The sequence below is a fragment of the Artemia franciscana genome, chromosome 3 (assembly GCF_032884065.1).
Source record: "Artemia franciscana chromosome 3, ASM3288406v1, whole genome shotgun sequence".
Classification (NCBI taxonomy): domain Eukaryota; kingdom Metazoa; phylum Arthropoda; class Branchiopoda; order Anostraca; family Artemiidae; genus Artemia; species Artemia franciscana.
The window spans coordinates 22,910,301-22,928,117 of record NC_088865.1 but is presented as its reverse complement, the minus strand read 5'-3'; the positions used below and the strand labels follow the sequence as shown (position 1 = coordinate 22,928,117).

The following is a 17,817-nucleotide window of genomic DNA, read 5'->3' as shown; positions in this document are numbered from 1 at the left end:
AGATTCAGCGTATCAGAAAACCTTATTGTAGAAGTTTCAAGTTCCTATCTACAAAAATGTGGAATTTCGCATTTTTTTGCCAGAAGACAGATCACTGATGCGTTTTTATTTGTTTTTTTGCTTGCTTTTTTTCCCAGGGGTGGTCGTATCGACTGAGTGGTCCTAGAATGTCGCGAGAGGGCTCATTCTAACGGAAATTAAAAGTTCTAGTGCCCTTTTTAAGTGACCAAAAAATTGGATGGCACCTAGGCCCCCTCCCACGCTCATTTTTTACCAAAAGTTACCGGATCAAAATTCTGAGATAGCCATTTTATTCACCATAGTTGAAAAACCTAATACCTCCCTCACAGTCCCCGTGGGAGGGGCTGCAAGTTACAAACTTTGACCTGTATTTAAATATAGTAATGGTTACTGGGAAGTGTACAGACGTTTTCAGGGGGATTTTTTTGTTTTAGGGGGAGAGTTGCGGGGTTACGTGGGAGGATATTTCCATGGAGAAACTTCTCATGGGGGAAGAGAAGTTCAATGAAGGGGGCGCAGGATTTTCTAGAATTATTTGAAAAAACAATGAAAAAATAAATATGAAAAGTTTTTTCTACTGAAAGTAAGGAGCAGCATTAAAACTTAAAACGAACAAAAATTATTACGCATATGAGGGGTTTACCTCCTCGTTATACCTCACTCTTTACGCTAAAGTATTCTTAGTAATTTCAACTATTTATTCTACGGCCTTTGCGATTCAGAGGTCATTCTTAAGGAATGGGGACAAAATCTAAGCTTTAGTGTAAAGAGCGAGGTATCGACGAGGGTTGAACCCCCTCATATACGCAATAAAAACATACGAATATAGAAGTTTGTTACGTAGTTAATTCGTAAGTTACGTATATTTTTTACCAATGAAAATGTTTGTAAAAAATTAAAAGTTCTAGTTTCTTTTTTAAGTAATCAAAAACTTGGAGGGCAACTAGGCCTCCTCCTTCGCTCCTTTTTTCTCAAAATCTTCCGATTAATTGCAATTAATTAATGTGCAAATTTCATTTTAATTATTTATGTGCGGAGAGCCAAGATCAAAACATGCAATAATTCAAAAACGTCCAGAAATTAAAATAAAAAAACAAGTTTTTTTAAATGAAAGTAAGGAGCAACATTAAAACTTAAAACGAACAGAAATTAGTCCGTGTATGAAAGGGGCTTTTCCTCCTAAACGCCCAGCTCTTTACGCTAAAGTTTCTTACTGTTTTAATAATAGAGTTAAGAGAAAGAGTCAAACTCTAGCGTAAAGAGCGAGGCGTTGAGGAGGAAAATCCCCTTTCATATACGGAGTAATTTCTTTTCGTTTTAAGTTTTAGTGGTGCTCCTTACTTTCATTTTAAAAAAAAACTTTTTTTTTATTTAATCTCACTATAAATCTTATGTTTTAATGCTACTATGAGTCAAAGGGTCTAAATGAAAAAAAGAAGCAAAAAATAAAATATTAGTTAACAGTAGAACTGGAATAAGAAGAAATTTTTTTGGTTCTGATCTATTAGATAAAGACATTTAAAATAATTCGAAATTTTTTGATAGTTTTTCGTGGCATAGAAAAACAACTAAGACCTTTAGAAACTTATAGAAAAAATTTAGCTTTCCCAGAATTGTCTGTTTTCAATTATATCTAAAACATGCCAAAAATTTACTATTCAAATATAGATAAGAGCAGGGCTGAATCTAACGTAATTTACATTGGAAATTATCATTTATGTCATTTTGCCAAACAAAAGCATATATATGCATCAGTAATTTTGATTTTAATTTGCTTCAAAAGCCGGAAGTTAGTTTCAAAGAAATGTTTTTGTTTTATTAAAAAAAAATTATTTATTCTACCCTGATTATTTCATCTTGGCTTCCGTTAGTATGCACATAGACAATTCCAATTGTATTTTAATCAATATATGTTTTATTCCATAAGATTTTTTACTTTAAAAGCAAGCACAATGGGAGCTGCTAATTTATATAACTAAATTGCTTTTATTTCTATTAGTTCGACTTTTCAATCGGTTCGACGAAAAAAAAAATCAGCAACTGCTATTTTTTTCGATTTTGGCCAACTGTTCCACTGTGCAGTAGCATTGCCATGATTCTAGCTATTCCACGGTGGGGGAGGAGGCTTCGGTACAGTAGATTTAGTAATCATCACTTATCAAAGAGCTTGTCAGACCACAGACAAAAAAAAGAAAAACCGTAGCATATATTCTTTTGTGAGGACTGGTGAAATAACATTTTGCCCCTTCTCTTAAACACAACATTCCAGCTCCCCTCTCCACCATCAATAAAGAAAATATTGCGCTTCTACCCCTAAACATGCAAAATTCCATGTCTCTTTATACTACCTCACCCCCATCACCATAAAAAAAAGTGAAAGGATTAACTCGGCCCCGAAGCTACGGTGCACTTACCAAACTATGCACAAAATTCGTCATCTTTTGATGAAATCTACCAACTGTATGCAATTTCTGCAAAACGAAATACTCGCTTCACTTTATGCATAGAAAACGTACATTGCCTTATAAAAATCGGAAACCTACTGACTGTCTTTTATAGTAAAGGGAGGCTTACTCTCGTTAGGAAACACACACGTTAAGATTTTTAATCCTTCTTAGAAGGGAGCTCTACTATATTCTGCATGCGTACAAGCATTGTCTACACGATCATTTCATGATTAAATACTTACTGAATTTCTTCAATATTGCTCAAACATACTTATTTATCTAGATTTATTTAACAGATACATTAAACACAAATTATACACAATGGATTTATTTACTTTTTGACTTTTACTTGTTTATCTATTTGCTCTTATACGCTCGCTGTTCTCTGGAGTAAACATTTAAAAAACTTATTTTAAGATAAAAATGAATATTAAATAGTATATACCTTGTATCCCGTCCAATAAATACCAGAGCCGGTGCGTCACTATCACTAGCGAACTTCTTAACCATTCCTTGAACCATCCCATCTAATTCTTCATCACTAAAACGAAAGATTCAGGTTGATTTGAAAGACCTTTTAAAAACAAACAAAAAGGGAGAAAAAACTTTTTAACCACTCTATCTAATTCTTCATTCGAAACATTCAGCTTGATTTGTACGCCCTTTTAAAACAGCAAAAATAGAAAGAACAGGCCTCTACCTAATTCTTCACCACTATAACGAAACATTCAGCTTGATTTGAAAGCCCTTTTAAAACAACTAAAATAGAAAGAGCAAACTTTTTAACCATTCCTTGAACCATTCTATCAATTTTTCATGATTAACACTCATTAACACTCAGACAAGACACTCATTTAGATTTTTGCCCTTTTAAAAACAGCAGAAATAGAAAGAGCAAACTTCTTAACCATTCCTTGAACCATTTTATCTAATCCTTCGTCACATAAATGAAACATTCAGCTTGATTTAAAAGCGGTTTTAAAAACTACAAAAATATAAAGAAAATAAAGGTGACTAGAAAGTAACAAAACTTGTGATTATTGAATCTTAGGAAGCGATACAGTAATAGCTGATACATTTATAAGGGCAGAAAACAGAGGCACCATTTAAAAAAAACGAACGATTAGGGGACAGCAACATAGGCAACACGAAGCCTCTTTTTATTTACTACCGCAAGCATGATTCTACCACAAAATCATAGAATCGTGTTTGTCTATTTTCTATTCTTTCTGGCTTTTAAAGTTTACACATTTAGAAATTTGGCAAATGCCTAATTGAGGAACCTTTTGCTAAATTGCAGTGAAGTTGTGGTAATAGGTGAATGAAAATTTTAGGAGCCAATATGCAGCCTAAATTAGGAATTGTGAAGATCGCTTGAAAAACACCTTCCCAGACCCTAATTTGGGTTGTTGATTCTTTTCTGAAAATATCATTCACCTTGCTCAAGACCTTTGTAAGGTATCAAATAGCTCCTCAACTAGAAACTTAGGAGAAACTGTTTTTTCCTCGGGTATAATTCTTGACGAAATAAACGAAATTCTTGCAATTCTACCTTACTTTTCCTATTTATTAGTCAATGCCGGGACAAGCTCTGCGATTAAATAAAAATTATTTTACAGCATTTTTGCCTAATGGTCATTGCCATTATAAAACAAGCCTTTCTAAAGTCATTTGCCCTTGATATATAAAGTTTAACTTCAAAACTAAGGATAGTTTCCAAGTCACCGTCATAACTGATGACTTTGTATTGTTCCGCTGATGAAATAAGAAATGATTTGTCTTCCTCATGAACAAGTAAATTATCAAAGCTCTTTAAAGTAAAAACGCCATTGCTTTCTAGTTTTAACTTCTTTGTTTTCTTTATTCTGCTATCGTTTTGTGTTCATTGATCCGCGTTCTCGCTTCACTCTTCTTAATAAATTTGAAACTATCACTAAAACATCCTCAAGTAGCAGAAACTAATATTGAATTATGATACAAATATAATTTGATGTAATTCATATAATTTTATGGTCAGTGTTTATTCACATATAAAATTCCTCAGCGAGAATAATTAGATTAATCATGTTATATACCTGAAACCACACGAAAAGACATTGCAACTGATGCACTAAACCATGCACAACGATATGAAGCTGCTGTTTACAACCTAATAGCTCTGTGGTATAGCAATGTTTATGCCATAAAACCACTGAACAATCAAAAGTCTGATACATTTTTATTCAGATTAATAACGCTTTACTGGTCTTAGTCATCAAGATATTTATATGATCAAATATCGTCAATACTCATTTTTCTCATTAACCAAAACTGGGAAATTCAAAATTTCAGGCACCAATAGATTTTCGGCGTTCCGTAAAATTATTATCTATAAAACGATCACAAAAATCATTTGGGTTTAGAGAAGAAGCAATTAATTTCCATAGTTCGTTGCTTATTAGGCCCAATAAATCATTTTAATTAGGATAAAACTTAGAATCAAACATTGTCCGGAGTAACAAAAACTATGGTTCAACTATTGTTGCAAAAATTTACTTTCGAGCTCGATAAAACTTGTAATTCTTCTCCCTTACATGTTGCTTTGCAAGGAAATACAATGCAAGATACACATATTATTTTCAGGAGTACACGTTGAATTTGCGTGAAAAAGCTCCTCAGGAGATTATTGAGTTGAGAATAAGCAGTTTAAGAGGATGCTGATTCCCATTCCGTCTGCCACAGTCCTAAAGCTCTGTATAAAAAAGGTAGAACGAGACATAAAATAAATTTTCCCCTCCCTAAAAGTCGTCAGAAAAAACTAACGACGGCTAGATTTCTTAGGCTGTTTAAAATCAAAGCATTTTTTGTTATATATAAGGTGAATTGATATTATACAGCCACCAAACTGCACACCACAAGATGACAAAGGGGGGTCTATTAAAATCAAAGAGCAACTTACGAAGCGTTGGCAAGCTCTGTTGCCAGAAGCTCCCATTCATGAGCCAACATATCACCTTTGGGGTCAACCAGTTTGACTCCATTATCAACAACAGGATTATGAGAGGCAGTTATCATGACTCCAACAGCCGCTGAAACAAGACATTTTATCTTTACTGGTCATACATATTGTTACGTTTAGCTTACACAGAGGAAGAATTTACGCAACAGATGGTGGGACATTACTTTATAAGATGAGGGATGATATAGGACTTATAGGATGGGTCTGGAACCACCAAAACCCTGTATGCATTTTTATGCATACAGGTATTTCCCAGTTTCCTGGGAGGTGAGTTTTAGAAAAAAGCCTTTTGTTTTTTTTATCTTTTATTGTTTTAGAGATCTTACGTAGAAAAAATATCACCCAGCAATTGGCGAATTTATTGACTTTTAACGACTCAATTAAATTTAGCGTAATGAAATTTTCTATAATTTTATAATACTTATGAGCAAACATGAATATACGCACTTTAAGATACCTACTCCAAAGGGGTTTTATATTGTTTCAAATACAAATAATTCCATGGAATCTTAACTTGATGGGGGAGTTTTAAAGTATCTTAAGTTAAAATCTGCTCTTTTTTGTACTTTGTTCTCTTTTTATAAGTCAGAATACATTTTTAGATAATGAGTTGGCTTTACAATCCATCTCAAGTAAACATATGCATTCTTATATTGTCTGGTATTACTAAAGAGTTTGTGGTCAACTGATCAATTAATTAACGTGAACCTTTCATATGTGTGAATTTATAGAAGTCAAAGCTGCAGAGAAAGCACAGAAAGTGAAAATAACAAAACCTGAAGGTGATTATGCTCAACTTAGAAACACATGGGAGAGCAGAATGAGTCAACTTAGGTGGAAAATGAAAACATTTTAGGCGACAACAATGAATAAAGCTAAGGACTACAAAGAATCAGGGATATTTGAGGACGGAAGATGCTAGGCGCTTACACAAAGTTATTTTCCTTCTTTCTTGGGTGAGGGGCAAAATATTACAAACGCACAAAATTGTCGAATAGCTTGGGAAATATATGAAAATACATAAAATCATAACCAGTCAGTCTCTTCTCCCAAACCTGCGTACATCTCTGATTTTTCCCGCAGAACCTGAATTAGCTGTGAGAACATGTCTATCTCTAATATCCCTCTATCCCCTCGCCTCGGTAATGTGCCACAAAAATATTTTAGGCATCTTTTAGAGAAATAGTAAAGGTATGATTTGATTTTATACATAAATCTTGGCAATGAGGGACCAAAAGCGACCACTTATGGATAGGATAAACTCACTTCGGGGGTATCTACTTGGCTAAATATGATACTGTTGGGTGGAGGGGGAATAGATTTATAAACTACGTAAACATCAAATAATATGGAAAAAGCCCTGTAATACACAAGCAGGTAAACAGTAATCACAAATCTAACAAGAAGTATAAAGCCAATTCGCCATCGGTTTCAGTCTGCTTGCAGTTGGAATGTAAGAAAGAGCACAAGGAGCTTGCAAAGGCACGCTAGCTAATCCATTAAAAATAAGTATGTTAATAGGATGGGGGCCGAGGAAAATATTCTCATGGATTTTATATAGTCGTCAAGTAACATTAGGGTCTAAATTACTTAAATACCTTACATTGTTTTATGCAATATAAAAAGCGGAAAAATTCCTTTTTTGTAGTTAGCGAAAAAGATATTAAGAAAGCGAGGACAAATATCAACCAGATTTTTCCTACGGCTACGATCGTGAGTATACAGGTTAGGTTGATACCTACATTGTTAAACAGCAGGTTAAGTTGCTAGGGCATGTACTCTAGGTAAACAGAGACTATGTATCAAGAAAAATTCTACTAAATTGCCTAATAGGTTGTAGAATAAAAGCTGGACAGCCCTAGTATTAGGCTAGGACACGGCCATAAAAAGTGGACAATTCGGAGCTTTCTTAACAGGTGACCAACAAAGAAGTGTCGAACGGTGTAACTGGGAGTTTACTAGTGTGTTGACCTAACGTCTTGAAGAGTTTGCACTGCTAAAACCATGTGCGGGACCACAGAAGGGGAAAAGGGCCATATATCCCCCAGGAGCCCAAATGTTGTCCTGATGGAAGAGCCCGAGTTTTCTGGGTGCCTCCCTTCCTAAGCATAAGTTCCATATCCTCCCCTGATTAAGGCAGTATTAAAATTGTATCAGAGTTCAAGGTGAGAGCTGCAAATCTAGTTTTAAGGACACGGAGGCAAACTTCACATCTGGTAGTACAATTCAAAAATAATTCACTAATTGTATTCTAATTTTGCAATTAGAACTTTACCTTTGACATTCTTCGCTCGAATTGTAGCTAAAATTCCCATTCTATACATAATATGCGGAAGCTCTTCAGCTCTGGAAATAAGAAGAATACTACTGTTAGAATTTTTGTTATTACAACAGTTTCGTTTTCTTTCATTTATTCATTATTTTTTTGATTAACTAAAAAAGCTTTTCAAAGAAAAATAAAGGTCATATTAAAACCCAAGACAAGAAGAAATAAAGTCAAATAATTATTCAAACTTACAATTAACATAAACTACTATCAATGAATAGACAAAACCAAAAACGAACAAAAATAAAAATGAATGATCAATTGAAACATAAAGATAAAAGAATGAATATATACGAATATAAACAAAGGACTGTAGATGAACAATCCTAAAACGAACAGAATTATAATGAACAATAAAGCCAAACTTGAAACGAACAGAAGTTACCACAAACAGTACATAGGAGTGGAGCTAAAGCCACCAAAACCTTTTAAAGACCAGAACAGCATTTGCACTTCCCTGAATAGTATCTGTATTCCCAGCAATATGATTTTATTTCTCGTGATATCAACAAAGGCACAATAAAAAAAATAATACAAAAAGGTTAATTAACGTTTACAAACAAGAGTTTTACTATCCTCCACACTCTCAAACCCTCTAAACGGCTTGAGCATCGTATGAGTTTTATTGAAGGCGATATGTGTTTTGAGAACAGTGCAAATTTTCTACTTGCTAGAACAAAAAAAAAAAAAAGAGAAAAAAAATTATAATAATGAAGATTACTGGAAATTATTGCTTGGTACATCATGATATTAATTGCTGGAAGTCCCAGCATCTTTTGGTTTTGGAGGAAAAAGGGAGGGTTTGCATAAAAATTTTAGTGACAAACCAAATGAGAATAAGAGGAAGTAAGAGAAGTAGATAAGGCATTGAAGTATGAACGAGGGAGGTATGAAATGAAGGTAAATGATGAAATTGCCGAGAATCTGGATGATGTGTTCAGAAAAAAACAAAGGTAAAATATTTTACTGGCATGTTGAGACATTGAGGGGAAGTAGCCAGTCCGGACTTGTCCCATGAAAAAATAGGAACAGGACCTCAATTAGTGATAAGGAAAGTGTTAAACAGTGACGGGCAGAACATTCTGTGACTGTTTTAAGCCATGATGAAGATGTAGAAAATAAAACATAAAAGACTGAAATTTATTTGGCAGTTTGGAAGTCAGGGAAAATTGATTTTGCGAAGAAGAGTAAGAGCGATAACTACAAGGATTAAAGTATATTAAGGCCTCTGGTATTGAGAGTGTGGTAACTGAGCTTATGAACTAAGATGGTTGCAGAGTTAGGGATAAATTACTGAAGATTATGAATACAATTTTTGAAAAAAAAAACGAAGAAGGAAGTACTTAGTGATCGTAGGAAAATTTAGTTGAACCCCTTCAGAAGGAAGGCAATGCAAATGAGAATAGTAATAGTAGAGGCATTAGCTTGGTTTCCGTAGGAAGCAAATTACTTAATATTATGACCCTTTAAAGAATAAGAGATGCTGTAGATAAAAGGTTAGAATAAGAAAAACAAAAACAATATTAAAAGTAGATAAGAGAAGCAATGCTGCTCCAGTTAAGGTAGGAAATGAAATCGGTAGCTGGTTTAGTATTGATTCAGGATTTAAGCAGAATTTTACACTATCTCTGTTTAAAAGGATTATTTTAATGGGCTTTGTCCTAAATAACACGGCAAAGCCTACGGGATAGCATGGAATCAAATGAGAAGGTAAAAATCTCCTATACTTAAATTATGCAGATGACTTGATTGTCATATATATATGTTAGAAAAAATTAAAGAAATTAACGGAGGCTTTGAGAGTTCAGTGGGCAAGAATAGATTCAATACCAAAGTTAAAAATACTAAGTCACTTATATCAAAGCTGAATTTCATGCTTGAAAAAAAGTTTAAAAGAATAAGAAAACAAGTTTGGGAACACACTAAAATATTCGAATCTACGGTAATGGCAGTGGATAAGTATGGTTGCGAAAAATGGGCGCTTCAGAAAGCAGAAGAAGATTTGTTAAATGTCTTCAGAGGAACAGAGGTATGTAGATGGTCTTAGGTATCCATTTGGCTGACCGTGCACCAAATAGCAAACTACCTAGGACAATCTTTCTGGGGATATTATTCCTGGAAATCCCTCTGCTGACTCCTTCAAATGAAGGTTCAATGACCATTTTAACCTCAAGCTTTCGGAACGAGATAAATGGATAGCCGCATATCAGATACCTTTATATACCTAGTGCTGCGAACATGGGAATAAAAAAAATGGAGAAAAATGAGCTTTTATCCCACTTTCTATGGCTGTAATGAAGGAAAGGATGACTAGGACACATTCCACTGGTTAAGGATGACAAGTTGTCAAAGATAGTTTTTTACCCATCTATTTGGAGCTGCACCAAAAGCAGTTGTCATCCCCGAAGGTGGTGGGAAGAGGTAATAAGGAAGGATCTAAAGGAAATTTGAGCTTTATGGAGGGAGTAAAAAGTTAAGCTTTGAATAGCTTTGTGTGGAAGAAGATCCTGTAGAGTTGTGTTGACATCAGGCGGCTCGGTAGGGCAGTAAGTTGTTGGTAGTAGCAGCATTAATTAAAAGAACATTTTTAGGTTATAGTTCTTCCTTTTCTAGGTTGTATCTATTCAGGTGATATCAGTTCAGTTTGTTGTCTTAAAAAGAAAAGGGCGTCATGATTGACTACTACCATAATTGTTTCCTTAATCTCCAGTCTTAGATGAAGAATTGTGGTCCTTAAATTTAAGCTGATGTGCCCATATGGCCGGAAATTTTAAAGCTGATCAGAGGCTAAAAAACCGTAATAAAAGCAAAAAAAGAACAAAAAAGCCAATTTGTTGTTTCCCAAGTCGATTCACCTCATATTTTGAAAACAATATTAACTCTTAGGTTAGTTTGACCCAGTAAATATGCCCAGGAAGTTGCTAGCAAATCAAAGACAAAATAAATCTGGGCCTATATTGGGCGTCACGCGTCAACACAAGGCTTTTTCCATACATTTTTCTTCACTAAGGTCCCCTGTAAGTCTAAGCCAGTCAGATAAAACGAAATTTGTTGGCGCAGTTGCAGATGTCACATATCAAAACAAAAAATATTAAAGCATTTTGTCTTCTTTGACCTGGCCCTGTAATATATGTCCTGTAAGCTACAAGCCTATCAGAGACGAAAACATTTTCAGGCGTTACTAGCCAAATTATTGAATTCATTTTCTCCGTTTCAGTTTATGTTACTTGCGTGTTTATGAGGTGCTCCCAAAGAACCTATTTTATCATGCACTTGATGCGTGATGTCTATTGAAAACGCCAATATCCACAGTGGGGAGGGTAGAGGGTAGTACCAATTATGTCAATCTTGTATTTATAACTTGTGCTTATTCTTCCCATCAAGTTTCATCCCGATCTCTCCACTCTAAGCGTTTTTCAAGATTTCCAGTTTCCAAGATTTCTGTTACCCCCCCCCCCCCCTCCAACCCTCTGTGTCCCCTGATCCGATTTGAATTGAAAATGGAGCATCTGAGACACAGGATTCTTCTATATATCAAGTTTCATTAAGATCCGATCACCCATTTGTAAGATACCTCGATTTTCACCTTTTCCAAGAATTCCGGTTTCCCCCTCCAACTCCCTTCAATGTCACCAGATCTGGTCAGGATTTAAATGAGAGTTCTAAAGCACAAGATCCTTCTAGATATCAAATTTCATTAAGATCTGATCACCCGTTTGTAAGTTACAAATACCCCATTTTTATAATTTTTCCGAATTCCCCCCCCCCTCAACTCCACCAAAGATAGCGGAACCGGTCTGGCTATGTCAGTCACCTATCTTGGACTTGTGCATATTTGTTCCACCAAGTTTCATCCTGATGTCTCTGCTTTAAGCGTTTTCCAAGATTTCCAGTCCCCCCCCCTAATGACATTGGATCCGGTCGGGATCAAGGAGGCACACTCGTGCCTCTATAAAGAGGCGAACCACGACAATGTTAAGCGATCTTCGGTTCCAGTGGTCGCAGAGGGATGGGGAGGGATGCATTTCGTAGCCCGAGCTACAACTAAGAAACCTGCCAAATTTCATCCCCCTCCGACTTTTCCTTCATGGGGAAAATCTGGCCAAAAGTTTCGACCGAAGATCCCAGCCCCCCTTTAACGTTGTCCGATCGGGCTGAAATTCACAAGTTAAGGTCCCCTAGGGCCCAGAAGCTTATCCGCGAAATTTCAGCTCGATCCAATAACTCTTTCCCTGTTTTCCAGAAACCACGCATAGCCACATAATGTTCATGTTCTTTTTTTTCTGCGATGCCTACAGGTCACAGCCGACATCGGATCTGGGTGTACGAAGACTCATTCGACGCGGAATTCTCCGAGTAAGTGCCCTGGAAAGTTTCGTCGGAAAATCTTAACCCCCCGATTTTCTAGGATCATTACCTCTTTATTACAGGTAAATAGTCTGATAAAGATTTATGTAGACAATTTTGAAAGATTATCATTAGTTTAAGCGAGGATGGAACTGTCAGAAGGGAACTTGACAAGGGGAGGGGCGTACTTTACATTTGATTAAACTTTCACGTAGGATTTCCCCTTGAAATGAGGGGGGTATTCCATGGAGGCTGATTCAGATTTATCTGCATTATTTGAAAAACGAACAGAAATTAATATAAGAAAAAAAACAAGTTCTTTTTTAACTGAAAATAAGGAGCAACATTAAAACTCAAAAAGAACAGAAATTATTCCGTAAACGAAGAATTGTCCCCTCCTCAATAACTTACTCTTTACGCTGAAGTTTGACTGTTTGTCCCAATATTTTAAGAACGGCTATTGAAACACAGGGGCCGTTTAATTAGAAGAGGAAGCTTTTTTAAAAGTGCTTACAGTCTTACTGTAAAGAGCAAGATATCGAGGAGGGGGCAACCCCTCATATACGGAATAATTTATGTTCGCTTTTATTTATAATTTTCCTTTGTTGCTTTTTGTTTTGAGTTTTGGGACTGTCGTTTGTTCAAAAAATAGAGAAGAACTTTCAACTATGCTGCATTAGATAGCTATCTTAAAATTTTATTGGATTTCCTTAGGGAGAAAATGGAATTGGGAGGTTACTAGGTGCCCTCCAATCTTTTTGGTCACTAAAACAGGTCACTGAAACTTCGGTGTTCCGTTCGAAAGAGCTCCTTTCTAATTTTAAAGGACCATTGAGTCAACCCAATCAACGCTGAAAAATAAAACCGACAAAAAACAAACAAACATGAAAAATCTGTGGCCTTTTTCTGCCAAAAATACAAAATTCCTCGCTTTTGTAGATAGGAGCTCTGTAACTTCACAATAGAATTCACTGACATGCTGAATTTGATAGCGTTAACTTTGTTCTGATCGCTTTTTTTCAGGGGAGGGGGTCCGCATTTTTGGAAAATCAGGCAAATTTTCTCAGACTCGTACCTTTTGATAGGTAATATTAAACCTAATGAGCCTTACATACTTGGAATCAACTTTAAAAGCCAGTTCTTTCAATGTATATGCTGTTATCAAAACTCTGTTTTTCAGAGTTTGGTTACTATTTGGCTGAGTCACTCAAAGCGCAAATTATATTCTGGTCTTTAGAATACATGGGGATCGTCAGCCCAACTCATCATAGTACCTGAATATCTTGAGGTCAACTCGGTTATTTGTAGTAATTTCTGTTGGTTTACTACTACTACTAACAACTCACCACAGCACCAAGCCATCTACACCCTCCCAAGAGGTTCCCATTCCCTTCAAATCTTTCTTAAGGAAGTCCTCCCACCCCAGACGAGGACGACCTGCTTTCCTTTTAGACCTTGACGGTTGGCTGAAAAGGACAATCTTTGGCAATCTGTCATCCTTCACCTGCACAACGTACCCTAGCCGTTTCAACCTTCTCAATCACATCTCAACCACATTTTCTGTACAGGCTGCTGTTTGAAATACAGCCAGTCAGCCAGGCACCCAGAACAATTCATAGGTAATTTCTCTAGAAAACATCTAGCAAATCTTCACCTGCTTTTTGGAGCACCTATGTTTCAGAGCCACATTTGACCATTGTCATCATTGTGGCTTCAAATATTCTAATCTTGGTTTGCAGACATATCTTTCTATTCTTCCAAACTTTTTTTCAGTGAAAAAAGAAAAAACACCCAGAGCCTTGGCTATTCTACTTTTTACATCTTCACTGCTACCACCATCTTTACTAACAATACTACCAAGGTAAGTGAAGTTGCCCTTCTGATCAATCTAATTCGTCACACAGCCATCACCTTTTCATCTTCACTTATTCTTGGCCTTAGTGACTTAGTCTTCTTAACATTAATTTTCAAATCTATTCTAGCACCCTCAACTTGCAAAACCTCTAAGAGTTCATTCATTTTGCTCACACTTTTATCTAGGATGCTTAAATTATCAGCAGAATCTAAGTCAAGGAGAGTTTTTCCTCCCCATTTGATTCTGTGGTTTCCAATTGCCTTTCTTGTGCTCCTATAGACAAAGTCTATCAAACTGATCCATTTAAAGTGGGATAGAACACAACCCTGCTTAACTCTTGATTTAATACAAAACCAGCTCCAAACCTCATTTCCTACCTTAATTGCAGCAGTTAATTATCCTCATACATAGCACTAATCACTTTAATGTATTTATCTGGTATACCATAAAAGGATAAGATCTTTTCTAAAGCTCTTCTATCAACCAAATCAAATGCTATTTTATAATCTATAAAACTGAGGACCAAAGGTAGTTGACAACTTGGGCCCTTCTCAATTATTAACCTAAGAGTTAAAATTTGGTCAACACATCCTCTACCATTTCTAAAACTGCTCTGTTCTTCTCTTAAAACTTGTCTACAGCATCTCTCAGTCTAAAAAACATCATATTACCAAGTACAATTGAACCAGATCACTCTTCACTTAGAGTTTCTATCATGAACTGTTTGATTTGCATATTAGGAGGGTGGGAGTGGGAATGTATACTTTGTTAATATATAGGCTCTAAGAAATCCATGAATTCCTAAGAAAACTGGAAAAACATGGAAAGAAGTGAATATAAAGGTTCTCCTGCTGTAAAATATACTAACTAGGATTATTGTGCATATTATGAAATAAGAATTGTTTTCTTAACATGTCTTCTTATGTGGTGGATTGCTTATACATCTATAGCATAAGTAATCTTTAATGGTTGTTTTAAGATAACATCATTCTCTAATAGAGAACAGGGTATTATTTTGAGGATCCTTTAAGAGCTCAAAATACACTTGCAAAGGAAATGATTTGTATATTTAGAGAGGGCATGAAAAGATGCATTCAGTGGTATGTTTATCCTTTACCTAGCTAAGCAATAGAAAAAAGTCAAAATTTACCTACATATTTTCCTTAAACAGTTAAGTCAATAGGCCTGTCTTCTTTGCAATTTTTCAAATCTTTGAAATAAGGGAAAGAATGATAACAGGAGCTGTAAAACACCTTATCAAGATATAATTTAGGCTTTATATTTATTCCTGAAAGATCTATGACCCTAACCTAACTAAAATTAACTTCACTGGCATACCTAGGTTACTGCTAAAAGAGAGGGGATGCCATTATGAGAATCAAGTTGCTTATTCATAAAAAATCTATTCCAAATGTCTTTCAGCCAAACAATTATTCAAGAACCAGAGGATATAGCCTAAAAATTGCTATTTAAGGTAATCTAAAGTAATCTTGAATTACTTTAGATTGAATCCTGGGTAAATGCTTAGTTTCATCACAAGCTGCGTAAAGTGTGTATTACTGCATATAGCTAGGTTCTGATGATTGCATATTGTTTCTTTGTCATTATTAGAGAAGCACATCCATTTTTTACCTTTCTAAAATGCCCCTCCAACAAGACTAAAAATATATAAAGTGGGTTTGCTTACAGGTAGCATTACTTATAGAGCAAAGTGTATTAGTCCATGAGCCCTGTGGGCAGTAGGAAGAGGTCTGTATTCAATATTTATTCAACAAAGAGTGATAAAACTAAAAACAAAATGATACAGACCTCACCCTGCTGCCTGCAGAGCTCATGGACTAATACACTTTGCTCTATAGGTAATGTTACCTGTAAGCAACCCCACTTTATACATTTTAAGTTTGCCTTATGGAAGAGGATGGTCAACCAGATATAGATATGCTTCTAGAATTAGCATTTCCACTTTAGAGCACTAGTGATGAAACTAAACATTTACTGAATCTTGAATTAGGCTACTAACCTGTATTCTCTGTATTCTTTGAAACCTTAAAAGTAAGGGAATAGTAGATAGCCTATAGCAACATAAAAGCTCTTTCCAAGGCTGTAGGCCTAATCTAAACCTGGGATGCATCCTACAAAATTTTGGATGCAACCTTATTGGTAACATTCTAATTAATTGACTTCTTGCTATCTCAGAAAGGGTTTAGGTTACAAAACTGAAACTTTCAGGGATGAATCTAGAGACTAAAGCGTGTCCTGGGAAGGTATTTTGAAGCAACTACCTCTACTCCTTCCCCCTCTAGAGGGCCTTGCCCTTTGATGACTTTTAAAAATATGTGTGTTATAAAAGTGAAACCTTGCAAAATAGATCTTCTGCTTAATTGAAGTACAACAAAATTGTTTTCAGCTTCATAACTTTACTCAATTCTATTTTATAAGGTTTTAATGATATGCAAATACATTTCCTAAATTTTGAAAAAAAAACATTCATATGGTTCAAAATTCTACTCAAATAACTGGAATTGCATTTTCAGAACTAAAGGCAGAGAAAAAGCAACTAATAACTGAAAAATAGGGTAAAATGTTGTTTTGTCAAAACTTCAATAAGTATAGACCTGTCATGTAGGCAAATTTCAGGGCCCTCTAGAGGGAGGAGTGGAGGTGAGTACTTTAAAATACCTTCCCATGACATACTTTAGCCTGTAGACCCATCCCTGAAAGTTTCATTTTCCTAAACTAAACCCTTTCTGAGATAGCAAGAAGTCAATTAAATAGAATTTTACCTTTTCATTTACTAAGTTCAACCACTTTCCAAGATAGTAACAAGCCTCTTGTCAAACTTTGTAACAAAGTGTTGACTGATCCCACTTACATTTCATTAGAGGAAAATGATTCCTTCAAAATGATAATGAATGCATAAAATGACTAATTTGTCTTTTGTAAAGGTTAAAACCTTTTCTAGCCAAATCTGCTGCCTTATCTATGGTCAAAGCTCTTCTAAATTGACCTTACCAGCATAGCATACCAAGATTTTCTTTTAATTTAAAAATTATTGAAAAATGTCAACCTTGTTCGAAAACCAGCAGTTCCATAAGCGATAAACTTATCGTGTTTCCTAGGATACTCCATTTCAGTTCTGATAGCTTAGCTTGTCGCCTATCTTTACTTGTATAGAATATTGCACGATCGACTTCTTCAAAATAAATGTCAATACCATTTCCTGACACCATCTACAAAATAAACTCCTAGGCATGTTTCTGTTTTGTATCTGACGGGCAAACACAATAAAAAGCAGTTCGCACTTATACCAAAGACTATGGGTAGCTTACCGATTATGGGTATAGATTACCCATACTTTTTGTTCGTTAGTTTATTTAATTAATTTTACTCCAAAAAATTATAACAACAATTTCTGGATAGTAAGTCTCAAAGGCCCGCGTCTGCAAATAATTTTAACGCTCTTTCCTTAAAAATGTGTCCTACTTTTTTAAAGTCTTTTATTTCTGATCTTGCCGTTATGAATATACTATTTTTTATAAAAGGATTTCCTGCATTTTATACGTTAATTATCTTTCCTTCGTGTCCCTTTGGTGGCACTCAGATGCCGAGCTCTGTCCAGGCTTAAGTTTGAAACTTCGTTTAAGGCGGGTCAGAAGCTTTGAGTCCTGTTTGAAAACTAAGCTCGATGTTATTGAATGTTTGACTTGCTAGATTAGAAAAAAAATCAACAGAATTTTCGAAGTAAGAACTTTTAGGATAATGAAGCTAAAGTCCATTTTATCCATAATTACTCTTTCTTTGCCATCTAGGAAATCAACTTGTC

The 17,817-nt window shown here is 35.3% G+C and overlaps 1 protein-coding gene across 2 annotated transcripts in view; it reads right to left on the bottom strand.

Moving 5' to 3' along the window:
* Window positions 1–17,205, bottom strand: part of LOC136025033 (phosphoacetylglucosamine mutase-like) — a 47,560-nt gene extending 30,355 nt beyond the window's left edge. For both annotated transcript variants that reach the window (XM_065700676.1, XM_065700677.1), the window contains exons 1-4: window positions 17,062–17,205; window positions 7,742–7,812; window positions 5,407–5,536; window positions 2,914–3,009 (exon numbers count right to left, since the gene is read on the bottom strand). In XM_065700676.1, coding sequence (XP_065556748.1) covers window positions 2,914–3,009; window positions 5,407–5,536; window positions 7,742–7,812; window positions 17,062–17,123 — 359 coding nt within the window. In that variant the 5' untranslated portion in view covers window positions 17,124–17,205. The remainder of the gene's footprint in view (window positions 1–2,913; window positions 3,010–5,406; window positions 5,537–7,741; window positions 7,813–17,061) is intronic.
* Window positions 17,206–17,817: the final 612 nt, after the last annotated feature.